This window comes from Halichoerus grypus, chromosome 6, assembly GCF_964656455.1.
Source record: "Halichoerus grypus chromosome 6, mHalGry1.hap1.1, whole genome shotgun sequence".
Taxonomy (NCBI): domain Eukaryota; kingdom Metazoa; phylum Chordata; class Mammalia; order Carnivora; family Phocidae; genus Halichoerus; species Halichoerus grypus.
In genome coordinates, this window is record NC_135717.1 from 95,253,695 (window position 1) to 95,270,337 (window position 16,643).

Genomic DNA, 16,643 nt, shown 5'->3' on the forward strand with positions numbered 1-16,643 from the left:
CACTAAAATGGATTTTTCCTCTTCTGAAAGGTTGGAAACGCTTGTCTATATTAAAATTAATAGACTAGTTTAAATTCTGTTCCCTAATATCTCTACAGAAAACAAAGGTATGTTCTGGACCCAGGACAGTACTATCCCATAAGCTTTAATGTGTTTTTTCACTATATAGAAATTAATAACCAGTTACCCTGAAACAGCTCTGCATGGGCTTCTTTACTTGCATGGTGATAAGATGTGCATCACTATTCAGATTAGCTTTAGATCCTATTTTCAAATATGAAGTCTCTGTGGAAGGTGTAGGCCAACAATCAGAAAGGTTTTAAGAAATTATTAAAAAAAATTATAATTAAGTGCAATAATTTTAATATACTGATATGAAACTTGCACAAAACACTTTCTATAAATTGTATTTGTAAATTTTATATGGCATTTAAAAGTTTACGTGAAACAACTGGAAAACCACTTGTTCTGTTGCAGTTATAAAGACAACACCAAAGGACAAGAAATGGATTGTATATACTTAAGCTACTGCTATAGAAGAAGGTGTGCAGTAATTTTCACCAGGTCTTTATGAGAAGTTTGGGAGGAGCAACACCTACCACTCTCAATCAGTTTCAGTGGAGTAAGCTTTACATTCAGATCCTTTGCCTCCTTCAGGATCTTGATTAGATCTCTGCAGTGTGCTGTTATATTCTTTCACCTGCTGTAATGAGACAGGCAACTGGGATTTAGAAATTAAGGACAGGCTAGTCTAAGTGGTTAAACTGGCTTAAAATGAGCCATCAACATGCGCCACCCTCAACACTGATTTAATTTGTTCTGAACCCAAACTAGGCTATTCCTCAAGTCTATCACTAAGTTATAAGCTGGTTACCAGAAGGTGTTGGGGTATGCTCTATGAACCAGGGTGTCTGCCAGACATGACTGAGAGTTATAAGAGAATCAGTCTAGTCTTTTTTTTTTCAGTCTTTTTTGTTATGTTAATCACCATACATCACATCATTAGTTTTCGATGTAGTGTTCCATGATTCTAGTTTGCGTATAACACCCAGTGCTCCATGCAGAACGTGCCCTCTTTAATACCCATCACCAGGCTAACCCATCCCCCCACGCCCCTCCCCTCTAGAACCCTCAGTTTGTTTTTCAGAGTCCATAGTCTGTCATGGTTCACCTCCCCCTCCGATTTCCCCCCCTTCATTCTTCCCCTCCTGCTATTTTCATATTTACTGGATTTGTGCTCATTGAGCAATAGTCTGAAAACTAGGGCTTCCTCGGTACTCTGATTTAGAGACAAGAATGTCCTGGTCAGATATTCCTAATTATTGATTCTAGCACCCTAATTTATATATATCAGACTCTTGTTAATGTGGTCAGTATAATGCAGTATAATAAATGCATATACAAGTTTCTCTAGTTGCAAAGTTAAAATTGTAATGACCTTCACCCACCAAGGCATCAGAACTCTGTGAGGGGGAACTGGTTAGTCCAGCTTTTCAGACACAACATACACACAGGATGAAAAAAGTTAAAATGCAGCACCAAAATACTGCTAAATTAGTGTCTTACGAGTGGTTAGCCATTCTCTGGTTCAAAAATGATTGACTATAATCTCTCTTTTGCATTAAATTTCTCTTCCCAATCAGGGGCTATAAAGTATTAGTGATTAGCCTTTTCTTATATAAATAGTATTTCTGTTCAGAGGAATTTACACCTCTCCCTTCAATTCTTAAAAACATGCCCTTAGTATAGCAATATAAAATAGATGCATACACGTATCACTTTTCCTTTTATTTACCTTGTTTTAAAACTTTGAGTACTTTTGAATCTAGAAAATGCTATTCACAGCTTGCTTAATCCATTTTGGGGTCTAATATTGCCCCCATGTAGTCCTAGCTATATATATTAGCCTATAAAAATTTAAAAACAATGAACTAGGGAATGTTCCAGTCTAAGATGGTGACACAGGAAGATCCTGAACTCCCCTCATGGGCACACCAAATCTACACCTATTTATAGGCAATTCCTCCTGAAGAACAACTGAGAGCTCACTGAACAGCTTCCGTACAACAACACAGACCACCTAGAGAACAGCGAGAGAGACTGCGAGGTGGTAACAAAGGGTGACCCCACCCCCGATGCTGCAAACTGCAGTGCAGAGGATAGTAACGAGGTACCAGGAGCAGATTTGTCTACCTGGGCCACAGAAAATAAAAGCCATGGCTTAAAAGAGCAACCAGAATATAAAGGAAATAGTTCTTGAACCCTGCTAACTATCTCTGGGTTGGAGGGTCCAGTGAGTACCACAGTTTACGTTCCCCCACCACCTTGACAGCATAGATGGGAGCAGGGTCCAGGCGCCCTATCAGCCTACCACCTCAGTGAGCCCTGGGCCCCCAAACCTCACCAGCCCCAGCTGTCCCACCAAGGCAGCCCCATGGTGGTGCACACGAGGACAGCCCTGGTCAGTGCTCACTACAGCTGCAGCTGTCTTGCCACACTGAGGCAGGCACGAAGCACCCTGGAACACTGCAGGCCTGCACTGCTTTGGCTTCAGATGGCTTTCTAGGGCACCCCTGGCTGATGCCTTTTTTCAGATCCAGCTGCCTGGCCAGCACAACCTGGCTTACACCTGCTTCAGCTGTCCTTCCAGTGCACCGTCTAGAGAACCCTAGGGCAATCCCAGTCCATGCCCATTTCAGCTATAATTATCCTTCCCAGTTGGCGCCCTGCACAAAGCACCTAGGGACCCACCAGGCAGCAACCACTTCAGCTACGGCTGCCCCCCCAGGGCACCTTCCACACACTCCAGAGCACCCCAGCTTACCCCCGCTTGAGTTTCAGCCATTCTCCTAGGGTGTCCTCTGCACAGAGAACCCTGGGACCACCCACAGCTTACAACCACTTCAGCTTCAGGTGTCCTGCAGGGTGCCACTGTGCACAGAGCCCAGGGACCACACTAGCTGGCACCCACTTCAGCATTAGCTGTCCTGCCAGAGCATCCTCTGTGTGGAGAGCCACCAGCTTGAACACATTTACCTTCAGCTGTCCTGCCAGGGCACCCTCTGCAAAAAGCCTCAGGACCCACCGCCAGCACACACCCACTTAATCTCCAACCATTCCACCAGCGCAGCCCCAGTATGGAGCACCCTGCAATCCCCAACCCATGCCAGCCACAGCTCCAGCCAGCCAGTAAAAGTCACCAGGTATATACAGTTTACATAGGGGACAACCACATACCAAGACCGTTCCTTCAAGTTTAGGAAAAGTAGCTGTTCTGCCTAATTCATAGAAAGACACAAAGTCAAGCAAAATGGGGAAAGGAATATGCCCCAAATGAAAGAACAAGACAAAACCTCAGAAAAAGAAAGAAATGAAACAGAGATAAGCAATGTGCCTGAAGAAGAATTTAAAGTAATGATCATAAAGATGGGCACTGGGTTGGAGAGAAGAGTAGAACTCAGTGAGAACTTCAACAAAGACCTGGAAAATATAAAAAACCAGAGCTGAAGAATACAACTGAAAAGAAAAAACACTAGAAGGAATCACAAGTAGATTAATGAATGCAGAAGAATGATCTGGAAGATGGGGTAATGGAAAGCACCCAAGCTGACAGCAGACATAAATATTTTAATTCTTATTTCTTTTTCTTAAGTAAACTCTATGCCCAACATGGGGCTTGAACTCACGACCCGGAGATCAAGAGTCACATCCTCCTTCAACTGAGCCAGCCAGGTGCCCCCCAAAAATAAAGAATTTTTTAAAATGAGGTTCCGTTAAGTGATCTGTGGGACAGCATCAAGTGAACAAGCATTCATATTATAGAGGTCCCAGAAGGAGAAGAGAGAAGGTGGTAGGAAATTTATTTGAAGAATTATAGCTGGAAACTTCCCTAACCTAGGGAAGGAAACAGACATTCAGATTCATGAAGCACGTAGAGCCCCTTGAGAAGATAAACTCAAGAAGCTCAACACCACAACACATAATTAAAATGTCAAAGGCTAAAGAGATAATTGTAAAAGCAGTGAGAGAGAAACAAAAAGTTATGTTCAAGAGAAACTCCACAAGGCTATCAACTGATTTTTCAGCAGAAACTGCAGGCCTGAAGGGAAAAAAACAAAACAAAAACCCCTGCACTCAAAATACCCACAAAGGGGCACCTGAGTGGCTCAGTTGGTTAAGCTGCTGCCTTCAGCTCAGGTCATGATCTCAGAGTCCTGGGATCGAGCCCTGTGTCAGGCTCCCTGCTCAGCAGGGAGTCTGCTTCTCCCTCTCCCTCTGCCTCTCTCTGGCTCGTTCTCTCTCTGTCAAATAAATAAAATCTTAAAAAAAAAAAAAAAGATAACCAGCAAGATTATTTGGAATTGAAGAAGAGATAAAGAGTTCCAAAACAAAAGTTAAAGGAATTCATCACTATTAAACTGGCATTACAAGAAGTGCTAAAGGAAATTATGAATAAAAAGATATAAAACATGGCAACATATATATAAACCATGGAGGGGGGAATAAAAAAGAAGTTCCTTTAGAATGTGTTCAAACTTAAGTGACCATCAACTCAATATAGACTGCTTTATACTTAGGATGTTATATATGAACCCAAAGTTCATATATAACCACAAACGCCAAACCTAGAATAGGTAAAAAAAAAAAAAAGGGGGGGGAGAGTACAGTATACAGAATATAGTCGATGGTACTGTAACAGTGTCGCATGGTGACACATGGTAGCTACACTTGTGATGGGCACAGCATAATGTATAGAGTTGCTGAATCACTATGTTGTACATCCGAAACTAATATAATATTGTGTGTCAACTATACTCAAAAAAGTAAAAAGAAATGAAAAAGAATAAGAATAAAAGAGAAGGTGAAACAAAATACTACAGAAAGTCAGCAATCACAAAGAAAGAGAACAAGGGAAGGAACAGAGAAGAACTACAAAAACAACCAAAGAACAATCAACAAAATGGCAGTAAGTACGTAACTATCAATAATTACTTTAAATGTAAATGGTCTAAATGTTCCACTCAAAAGACACAGGGTGATGGAATGGATTAAAAAAACAAAGACAGATGTATATGCTGCCTACAAGAGACTTACTTCAGGCCTAAAGACACATACAGACTGAAAGTGAAGGAATGGAAAAACATATGCAAATGGAAGCAAAAAGAAAAACCGGAGTAGCAGTACATACATCAGACAAAATAGACTTTAAAACCAAGACCGTATTGGGCACCTGGGTGGCTCAGCCAGTTAAGCGTCTGCCTTTGGCTCAGGGTCCTGGGATCGAGCCCCGCATCGGGCTCCCTGCTCAGCGGAGAGTCTGCTTCTTCCTCTCCCTCTGCTGCTCCCCCTGCTTGTGTGCTCTTTGTCAAATAAATAAAATCTTTAAAAAACAAACAAACAAACAAAACTAAGACTGTATCAAGAATCAAAGAAGAACATTATGTAATGATAAAGGTACCAATCCAACAAGAGGATATAAGGATTGTAAATACCTATGCACCCAACATAGGAGCATCTAAATATATCAAGCAGGAGCGCCTGGCTGACTCAGTAGGAAGAATATGTGACTCTTGGTCTTGGGGTCAGTTAGTCTGAGCCCCACACTGGATGTAGAGATTACTTAAATAAATAAAAACTTAAAAAAATGCTAAGAAAAAAATACACAAAGTAAACACAACCAGATAGAGGGAGAAATGGATGGTAACACAATAATGATAGGGAACTTAAACACTTCATTTACATCAATGGATACATCATCCAAGCAGAAAGTCATAAAGGATACTGTCTTTGAATGACATGTTAGACTAGATGAACATAACAGATATATACAAACATTCCATCCAAAAATAGCAGATTACACATTCAAGTGCACATGGAGCATTCTCTAGAACAGATCACATTAGGGAACAAAACAAGTCTCAATAAATTTAAGAAGACTGATTATATTATGCATCTTTTCCGACCACAACAGTATGAAACTAGAAATCAATCACAAGAAAAAAACTGGAAAAAACACAAACACGTGGAGGCTAAAAAACACGCTACTACACAACCAATGGGTCAACAAAGAAGAAATTTAAAAAATGCATGGAGACAAATGAAAATGAAAACACAATGGTCCAAAATCTTTGGGACACAGCAGAAGCAGTTCTATGACAGGTAAATTTATAGCAATATAAACCTACCTCAAGCAACAAGAAAAATCTCAAGTAAACAATCTAACCTCATACCCAAAGGAAGCAGAGAACAAAACCCAACATAAGTAGGAAGGATATAATGAAGATCAAAGCAGAAGTAAATGAAATAGAGACTAAAGAAAAAAAGATGTTCAAGGAAACCAAGAGCTGGTTCTTGGAGAAGATAAATGAAATTGATGAACTTTTACCCAGACTCACCAAGAAAAAATGAGAGGAGCCAAATAAAATCAGAAATGAAAGAGAGGTAACAACTGACACCACAGAAATACAAAGGACTGTAAGAGAGTATTATGAAAAATCATATGCCAACAAATTGGACAACCTAGAATAAATGGATAAATTCCTAGAAACATAGAATTTTCCAAAACTGAATAAGGGAGAAATAGAAGTCTGAATAGACCAATTACTAGTAACAAGATGGAAGTGATAATCAAAAAATTACCAACAAACAAAGTCCAACACCAGATGGATTCTTAGGTACATGCTACCAAACACTCAAAAAAGAGTTAATACCTATTCTCCTCAAGCTATACCAAAAAAATAGAAGTGGAAGTAAGGCTTCCAAATACATTCCATGAGGCCAGACTTACCCTGATAGCAAAACCAGACAAAGACAACAGACAAAAAGAAAACTATAAGCCAGTATCCACAATGCACATGGATGCAAAAATCCTCAACAAAATATTAGCAAACCACTTTTAGCAATACATTAAAAGGATTATTCATCACAATCAAGTAGAAGTGATTCTGTAGATACATGGATAGTTCAATATTTGCAAATCAATTACACATTTATAAGAGGAAGGGTAAAAACCATATGATCTCAATAGATGCAGAAAAAGTATTTAACAAAATTCAACATCTGTTCATGATAAAAACTCAACAAAGTGAGTTTAGAGGGAACATACCTCAACATAATAAAGGCCATACTTGAAGATTTTGCAGCCTACATTCAATGGTGAAAAAGTGGCAACTTTTGCTCCATGATCAGGAGCAAAAACAAGGATGTCCACTGTCATCACTTTTATTCAACATAGTACTGGAAGTCCTAGCCACAGCAATCAGATAAGAAAAAGAAATAAAAGAAACCCATATTGGTAAGGAAGAAGTTAAAATGCCACCATTTACAGGTGACATAATACTATACAAAGAAAACCCTAAAGACTACACCAAAAAGTATTAGAATAAACGAATTCAGTAAAGTTACAGGATACAAAATTAATATACAGAAATCAGCTACATTTCTATACACTAATGAAGTAGCAGAAAAATAAATTAAAAACACAATTCCATTTACAACTGTGCCAAACATAATAAAATACCCAGGAATAAACTTAACCAAGGAGGCAAAAGAACGTGTACTCTGAGAACTATAAAACACTGATGAAAGAAATTGAAGATTACACAAGCAAATGGAAAGACGATGCTCATGGATTGGAAGAATACTGGTAAAATACCTACTCCACAAAGCAATCTACAGATGCAGTGCAATCTCTATCAAAATACCAACAGCATGTTTCACAGAACTAGAACAAATGATCCTAAAATTTGTGTGGAACCACAAAAGACCTCAAACAGCCAAAGAAATCTTAAGAAGAACAAAGCTGGATTTCAAATCCCACATTTCAAGATATACCACCAGTGTAATAATCAAAACAGTATCTTACTGGCACAAAAATAGACACAGATCAATGGAACAGAATAGAGGGCCCAGAAATAAACCCACACTTCTATGGTCAATTAATCTATGACAAAGGATGCAAGAAAATACAAGAAAGAAAAAGATGGTCTCTTCAATAAATGGTGCTGGGAAAACTGGACAGCTACATGCAAAACAATGAAACTGGACCACTTTCTTATACCATATACAAAACCAAACTCAAAATGGATTAAAGACCTAAACATGAAACCTCACACCATACAATGTCAGAAGAGGACATAGACAGTAATTTCTTTGACATTGGTCATAGCAACATTTTTCTAGATACGTCTCCTAACACAAGAGAAACAAAAGCAAAAATAAATTACTGGGATCACACCAAAATAAAAGGCTTTTGCACAATGAAGAAGATCATCAAGCTTTTACACAATGAAGAAAATCATCAACAAAACTAATAACTTACTGAATGGGAGAAGATATTTGCAAGTGACATATTCAATAAAGGGTTAGTATCCAAAATAGATAAAGAACTTAATAACTCAACACCAAAAAAAGCCCCAAATAATCCAATTAAAAAATGGGCAAAGGACCTGAATAGACATTTTTCCAAAGAAGACATACAAATAGCCAATAGAAACATGAAAAGATGCTCACTATCACTAAACATCAGGGAAATACAAATGAAAACCACAGTGAGATATCACTTCACACAAGGCAGAAGGGTTAAAATCCAAAAGACAAGAAACAACAAGGGCCGATGAGGATGGGGAGAAAAGGGAAACCTTTTGCATCATTGGTGGGAATACAACTGGTGCAGCCACTGTGGAAACCAGTATGGTGGTTCCTCAAAAAATTAAAAATAGAATTACCATATGATCCAGTAATTCCACTGGGTATTTACCCAAAGAAATTGAAAACACTAATTTAAAAGATATATGCACTCCTATGTTTATAGCCAAGATATGGAAGCAACCCAAGTGTCCATTGAGGGATGGATAAAGAAGATGTGGTATGTATATACAATGGAATGTTACTCAGCCATAAAGAAGAATGAGATCTTGCCATTTGCAACAATATGAATGGGCCTAGAGGATATTGTAGTAAGTGAAATAAGTTAAAGACAAATATCACAGGATTTCACTTGTATGTAGAACCTAAAAAACAAAACAAAGGAATAAACAAAGAAAAAGCAGAAACTGACCCACAAATACAGAAAACAAACCGATGTTTGCCAGAGGGGAGGGAGGTGGGGGGATGGGTAAAATGGATGAAGGGCAGTGGGAGTACGGGCTTACAGTCATGGAATGAGTAAGTCATGCGGTGAGAGGTACAGCACAGGGAATATATAGTCAAAGGTACTGTAACAGCACTGCACGGTGACGGACGGTAGCTGTACTTGTAGTGGGCAGCACAGTGCGCAGACTTACGGAATCACTACGTTGTACACCTGACGCTAATGTAACACTACTTCAATTAGAAAAACTGTGAACTCACCAATGTCTTCACAACAATTATCACACATTCTGTTGCATGCTTCTGAATTCCACACTTCATCAAAATGTTGAGCTATCAATATGCAGTAACACCTGCAAACACATTTAGAGATACAAATTATTAAATGACCTAAGAAGTTTTAAGAATGCCTATTTCAAAACACAGAGTTATAGACTATATTAGTTTCCTATTGCTGTCATTAACATTACCACAAACTTAGTGGCTTAAAACAACACAGATTTATTATCTTACATTTTTACAGGTTAGAAGTCTGACATGGGTCTCCTTGGCTTAAAATCAAGGTGTCAGCAGGGATGGATTTCTTCTGGAGGCTTTAGGGTGGAATCTTTTCCTTGTCCTTTCCAGTTTCTAGAGACTTCGTGTATTCCTTGGCTCATGTCCCCCTTTCCTCCATCTTTAAAGCCAACAAGTATCATTCTGACCTTTCCTGCTTCCTTCCACATTTAAGGACCCTTATGATTATACTGGACCCATCCAAACAACCCAGGGTTATATCCCAATTTTAAGCTCAGCTGATTAGCAACCTTAATTCACATTTGCAATCTTAATTCTCTTTTGCCATGGAAGGTAAATTACAGTTTCCAGGAATTTGGATGTAGACAGCTTTGGGGAACTATTCTTCTGCCTACTACATACAATTTTTTCCATATGTACCTGATAAACATTGCTTTTAGAAGTTGTCTGGGATTCACTTTGAGATTCAGTATTTTGCAGCTATTAAGAGAATCTTCCTGATATCAAAGCATTTTCTTGTATTTTACAGTATCAGTTTGACTCTAAATCCCAAAATACGCTTCTTGAGAGTTTATTGGATATCTAAGGAAATTTTCATTTTCTTATTATCTAGATTGTTGCACCACCTATAGAAAAGAAATGACATCTTCTGTCACTGTCCAGTAACTGCTTATCAGTTCAAAATTTTTGAATCCTTTTTAGGATGGCAATAAGAGTATAAAGATGACTACTACTGAAAAGGGACCTAAAGGTCTAAAACCACCCTAAATAGATTTAAATCTCTTTCTCTCTCTTTTTTTTTTTTTTGAAGATTTTATTTGAGAGCCAGAGAGCATGAGCGGGCATAGGTGGGGTGGGGGGAGGGGCAGAGGGAAAGGGAGACGCAGACTCCCTGCTGAGCAGGGACCCTGAGGCACTGACCTGAGCCAAAGGCAAATGCTTAACCGACTGAGCCACCCAGACACCCCTAAATTTACTTCTTAAGGAAAAACTTAACCCTGCTCTGAACTATTTCATCAACCCATCAGCTGGTGAGATGGTACCTGTTACCTAGCTCAGCTCTCAAAATGCCAACCGTATACACCTTTTCAGAATTAGTAAAGCACGCAGCTGTATGCCAGAGCCAGAGAGAAAAGGCTTGGACGCACTGTCAATTTAGATCAAAACTTTCAATAAAAGGGGGATGGGTGAAATAGGTGAAGGGGATTAAGAGGTACAATCTTCCAATTATAAAATAATCAGGGGATAAAATATACAGCAGAGGGAATACAGTCCATTATATTGTAACAACTCTGTAGGGTGACAGAGGGTCACCAGACTTACTGTGGTGACCATTTCAAAATGTATATGAATACTGATTCACTATGTTGTATACCTGAAACTAATACAATATTGTATGTCAATTATTCTTCAATTAAAAAAAATCATCTCAATATGGTTGTTTTACTTAAATAAAAAAGAAAGAACAATAAAAAATAGTTTTGGAGGATTATCAGGGAGAGAGAATATCTCTTCTTGAATTAAGACAGATCCTGAGGGTTCATGTACTGGTTCCCACCCTTCAGACATTTGCTTTTACAGGTTTGTCCTTGATAGTCTACCAGTGTATTTACTTACTGAGCAAGTACTCAAAGTAATTTCATAGACTTTCATATAGTGCTTATGTTTAAATAACAAGTTATAAAAATGTATGTGGCTTACTTGCTTATGTTTTGACAGTATGATACCATCTCATAAAAGCTTCTGTTGTCCCACATTTTCCATCACCACCACTGAACTTATTCTGAATATATCTCCAAAGCCATAATACAAAATACAGTCTGCTTTCATGTCCTCTCGACCTATAGTGTGAGAAATCTTGAGATTGCATAATTACTTGAAAATTTCAAAATATGCAAAAATAATATATATAAAATCAGCTGGCAACACTTTATAGTCTAAATATATCACATCTAGAAATTTCAGAGATGTGCAAGGTAATTTGTAGCAACTGCCCTCAAATTATAAAAAGAAAAAAATGACTAAAGAAACATCAACAATCAGCTTAAAAAATATGTGCATAAATAATCTAGTTATTGAAGTTATAAATTTGAAACCACTAATTAAAAATTCAGAAGGCAAAGATGAACATCAAATTATCTTAGCAAACACAGGAAACAATTCATAACACTCCCATATAAGTAAGATAAGCATTTAAGTACATAAGTACAAATAAGTATAAAACTGCAAAAAAAGACTTCATTGTTCTAAAAATACTAGCTAATAAAAACACAGAATCGTTAAACCTCATCTATAGTGTGTTTTCTAGAAAAGCTTTGTTAAAAGGTACTTCTGGATAGGAGTTATACATACCTGCACGTCCACTCTCTTGGTAATAATTTTCAATAGATTTACTCATTGAATGATGAATAACAAACCTCACATCTGCTATATCAATTCCCATACCAAATGCAACCTGTTTAATTACCGTTGCCACTAGTAATTAAAATGTTTAACATTATATGTTAATTGAATCAAGTTAAAATATTTTAAAATGTTAATTAGACTTCTATTGAAGATATATACTTAACCTGAATTTCACTGGCTGACCATCTTCGATGAACATTGGTCTTATCTTCTGGTTCCATATTGGCATGGTACGCTCCTGCGTGAATTCCCAGTTTCTGTAAACTAACTGTAACTTGCTTGGAGTCTAAGAGAAGCAATATATTCCTGTAGTAAAATACGTCCAACTGTTAGATATATATAATTTTTTAACATACATTCAAGATACTGATTAATACAATGCATGGGGGGAAAAGATTTAGAAAAGATTCCAAGGTCCTGAACATATATGACTTTCTGGTATAATCCAAGATTTGATCAGCAGCTTGCTCTAAAGCACAAATAAGCCCTGGGCCCCCAGTGTTGGTTCCCATTACCTAGTTTTTCTCTCGAGTATGATGTGAAAAGTTTCATGTGCAAGTGACTGGGGACCTGCACTGAACACAGGTAACAGATTTCTCTATTTGCAGGGCTGGCCTAAACTTCTCATGTGCTGACTGATACACCCTGTGAAGCTCCGGGAGGGATAAAGAGCTGCAGTCTTTCTCAAATTTGACCCTGGAGCTCCTTTCACCCAGTACACCATTAATATCTCCTGAAAATCTGTAGAAGAGCTTTGAAATGCTACTTTTACACAAACTCTGTGCTTTAGTAACACCTGTCTATGCATTAATCCTGGAACACATAGACAAATACTCTCAACTCCATCTACAGTTAATTCATTCAATATGTATTATTTATTCCTTAATGTGTCCTTTGCTATTAAAGGTCTGTTTTTTACATTCCTTCAGAAAATCAACGTTTAACCTTCTATCTTATGCACAGTGGATACTTACTAAACATGTGCTGTTGATAATTAGCATTATGTCATTAGGTCCACTACTTAAAGCTATTAGGTGTAAATAAACAAAAATAAATCAAACAGTGTGACTCTTATAATCTGTCCCATGAGCAAATGACACACCCAATTTCTAAGATCACCAAGCAAATTCACTTTATCATACCATTTTCAAGTATCTTCTGCCATATACTAATATTTTTGGCTGCTAATCATTCATTGGTAGATTAGTGTAATATTCATAACTTTTCAAAAGTTCTCTCTCAGTCTTCAAAGTTGGTTTGTTTTCATATTACCTCACTGCCCTTTGTATCTCCCATTAATGACCTTTACAATACCCTCTATAAAAACTTCAGTGTTGGAGGGCTTCTGCCGAATCTAGAAAAAGCTAACTTATCACACAGTATATTAATAGGACCATCCATGTAGCCATTTGCTTACAACTCTCAGGGTGCCATGCTTTTATGGGCACAGTGCTTTTTCTCTTACTCTTATATTCACCTCCTCTGACCCTGCCACCTCCCAGGCTCTTCTTGATCCTTGGTTGTGAATTTGCCAGGGACGAGGAGGCACAGAAGCAGTGAACAACTTAAAAAGATGGAGACATTTTTATTTTCTGATGCTATTTTTATAAAAACATAAAACATGGCATTAATAACTTCAGTGAAAACTCAGAAAAATATTGTCTATTCTTAAAAGGATGAGAAACAATGAAAAAACAGCTGTTAAGTTATATAATCTAAAGAGAATATTAGCAAATCTTTAATGGCGTATTAATGTTGTATTTTTTAAAAAGATTTTATTTATTTATTTGACAGAGAGATAGAGAACACAAGTAGGCAGAGCGGCAGACAGTGGGAGAGGAAGAAGCAGACTCTCCGCCAAGAAGGGAGCCTGATGTGGGGCTCGATCCCAGCACCCTGGGATCATGACCTGAGCCGAAGGCAGCCGCTTAACCAACTGAGCCACCCAGGCGCCCCATGTTGAGTTATTTTTAAGTGACTTCAATAGAGATGTCATTAGGGTCCTTGGTATCAATCTTCACCTTCCCTCCATCCCTGCACAAGAATGTGCATCAATTTCACAAGGCGATGTCTTTTATTTAACCCAGCCAAGGATTATGCAGCAACAGAGATACATGAAGAAAGCATTAATTACTGATCTGCTTATAATCACCTCCTGATTTTAAAAACTTTTAAACAGAGTTAACTGCTACTCATGTAAATAAACATAATGAAAAGGCAACCTCAGCTGCAATCCTTCACAAAAGTAACAAACTGACATAGAAGTTACACACCTTATAATAAAGATTCGGCCGATTAAAAGAAACCGTGAAAGTAAAACACTTGTCCACACACAGTATTTTCTGGGCATCCTTCAGAACATGGCTTGTCGCGGTTGCAGTCAGCCCTATTAGTGCGGTGTTAGGGAACTGCCGCTTCAAGACACCAAGTGCCTTGTAATCTGGAAAAGAAAAAAACAAGTGGCCCACTTTCTACCCTTAAGGAGTAAATGACATCTGACCATTAAGCAGTTAAGCAATGGTTGCTGGATTTTCTTTCCCCAGCTCGAGATATCTAATCTGCAGTTGGCTGCCTGGCCTTTCAGAGTAGGCAGGCTACTTCTGACTGGTTCTTCAGAAACACTGTTCTGGCCCGCAGGCGAACTCGCTGTTGAAGAGAGGGAATACTAACACATTTCCAGTAAGCTGTGCGCTGGTCTGCACCCTCTGACCAGTGGCTCCAAGAGACAGTGGGAGTGGCCATAGCGTGTGGAATCTCTTAAAACTGACAAGAGGTAAAAGAGGCCATCAGCCAAACCCCTGCTACCACCACTATCCTCCAAGTGTGGCAAAATCACACCAGAAAGATTTTGGTGAATGTGCTGGTTTTTATAGAACTTATTTCCAGGAAACCATTCTGGGCTCATATTTGTCATGAATGTTTCCATCACTAGATGAGTTGTCCTTAAGTACTTGAACTACTTGGAGAAAGTGGAAAGGAACTGTGGTCAAAACTGCTAAATGCAAAGCTAGAGGACTTCTATGAAAACAGAGAAGGTTGTGGTTGGGGAAGTCGTGAAGGTTTCAAGCAGGTTAACATTTGAGTTGGGTCTTGAAGGACATGAGAAACTCACTAGGAAGGGCAGAAGAAACCACCAGGCAGGGACAAAGCACATTCACTGCAAAGACGCCGGCATGAAATGACCTGTCATAGTCAGACAACAGCCAGCAGGTCCATCGGGCTAACTCACAGGGTGTCGAGCTGGGTGCATCTACTGTCCACTCTAGGAAGCTGGGAACCACGTTCCCTGTATGGCTCCAGGTGAGGGCTGGCCCAAAAGAGGACCTTGTGCAAGGTAGGGCAGGCAGAAGTGAACCAGCTGCCATGACTCTCTGAAGACCTCTCCAGGCAGATGGGATGAGGGACAGATGCAGAGGTGCCCAGCCAATTCTAGCTTGTCCTGGTTTTTTTCCACTCTTCCTTCAGTTCTTCTTCCCAACTGTAGGCCTTGCCCACCAACGGGCCCCACTACATGCTTGGCAGCAGACCCACAGTGCTGACAGCTACTCAGAGGACAGCGCTTACCAGAGACATCTCACGAGCTTCCCCTTTGTGGCTCCCTCTGGCACTGGCCATGCCAGTTGGACTCCCCTACAAGCTCCAGTTGATCTCCCACACCAGTGCTTCAGGAAACCAGGGACTTTTCTCTGATCCTCCATCCTTCACATCCCCTGCTCCTCACACCATTGTACGGGGTCTGCTTCCTAACATAAATCCCTGATCACCTGCCATTCACAGTAGCTCTGCTTCCCTGCCTGCACCTTGACTGATACCGTTACCCTGAAGAGCATAAAAAGGCAGGCTTAAGTAAGACTGGGAACAACATGGTCCATTGATTCTAAGGAGCTAGGACTTTATTCTATAGGAAATGAGTCACCATGTAATTTTTAAAGCGCACAAGGGATATAAATAGATTCATCTTTTGGTGGCAGTGCAAAGTATGGGCTGGAAGAGGCAAAGACTAAAGAAAGGAAGATTAGTTCAAAGATGGCAGCAGCAGACCAGAGACCCAGTAAGAATAGGAAACAACGCATGACAATGAGGATAGAGCAGAAGGAAGAGACTGAATAGAAACCCAAGAACCAGAGCCCCGTAAGTCTTGGTGACAATTGGGATATGGGCCTAAAGGAGGCAGAGTGAGGAGCAGGGGGAAGGAAAGAGTCCAAGATTCATCTATTCCTGTCAAGCATGTCTCCAGGCACTAAAGACTTTTTTTTCATTTTTTTAATTTAAATTCAATCAATTAACATATAATGTATTATTGGTTTCTGAGGTAGAGGTCAGTGATTCATCAGTCTTATATAATACCCAGTGCTCATTACGTCACGTGCCCTCCTTAATGTCTATCACCCAGTTACCCCATCCCCCCACCTCCTTCCCCTCCAGCAACCCTCAGTTTGTTTCCTATGATTAAGAGTCTCTTATGGTTTGTCTCCCTCTCTGATTTCATCTTGTTTGATTTTTCCCCCTCTTCCCCTATGATCCTGTTTTGTTTCTTAACTTCCACATATAAGTGAGATCATATGATAGTTGTCTTTCTCTGACTGACTTGTTTCACTTAGCATAATACCCTCTAGTTCCATCCACGTCAT

General features: G+C 39.2%; 2 protein-coding genes across 4 annotated transcripts in view; both read right to left on the bottom strand.

Moving 5' to 3' along the window:
- Positions 1-16,643, bottom strand: part of LOC118527529 (ATP-dependent DNA helicase Q1-like) — a 336,638-nt gene that overhangs the window by 294,272 nt on the left and 25,723 nt on the right. Inside the window, exons 5-9 of one of the 2 annotated variants that reach the window (XM_078075738.1) lie at positions 14,286-14,452; positions 12,177-13,366; positions 11,308-11,463; positions 10,027-10,232; positions 9,352-9,443 (exon numbers count right to left, since the gene is read on the bottom strand). In XM_078075738.1, the coding sequence (XP_077931864.1) occupies positions 13,286-13,366; positions 14,286-14,452 (248 nt within the window). In that variant the 3' untranslated portion in view covers positions 9,352-9,443; positions 10,027-10,232; positions 11,308-11,463; positions 12,177-13,285. The remainder of the gene's footprint in view (positions 1-9,351; positions 9,444-10,026; positions 10,233-11,307; positions 11,464-12,176; positions 13,367-14,285; positions 14,453-16,643) is intronic. The other variant, XM_078075739.1, reaches the window with a different exon arrangement.
- The window catches only part of LOC144382351 (cationic amino acid transporter 3-like), a 100,420-nt gene that overhangs the window by 58,085 nt on the left and 25,692 nt on the right, over positions 1-16,643 (bottom strand). The window lies entirely within an intron of this gene.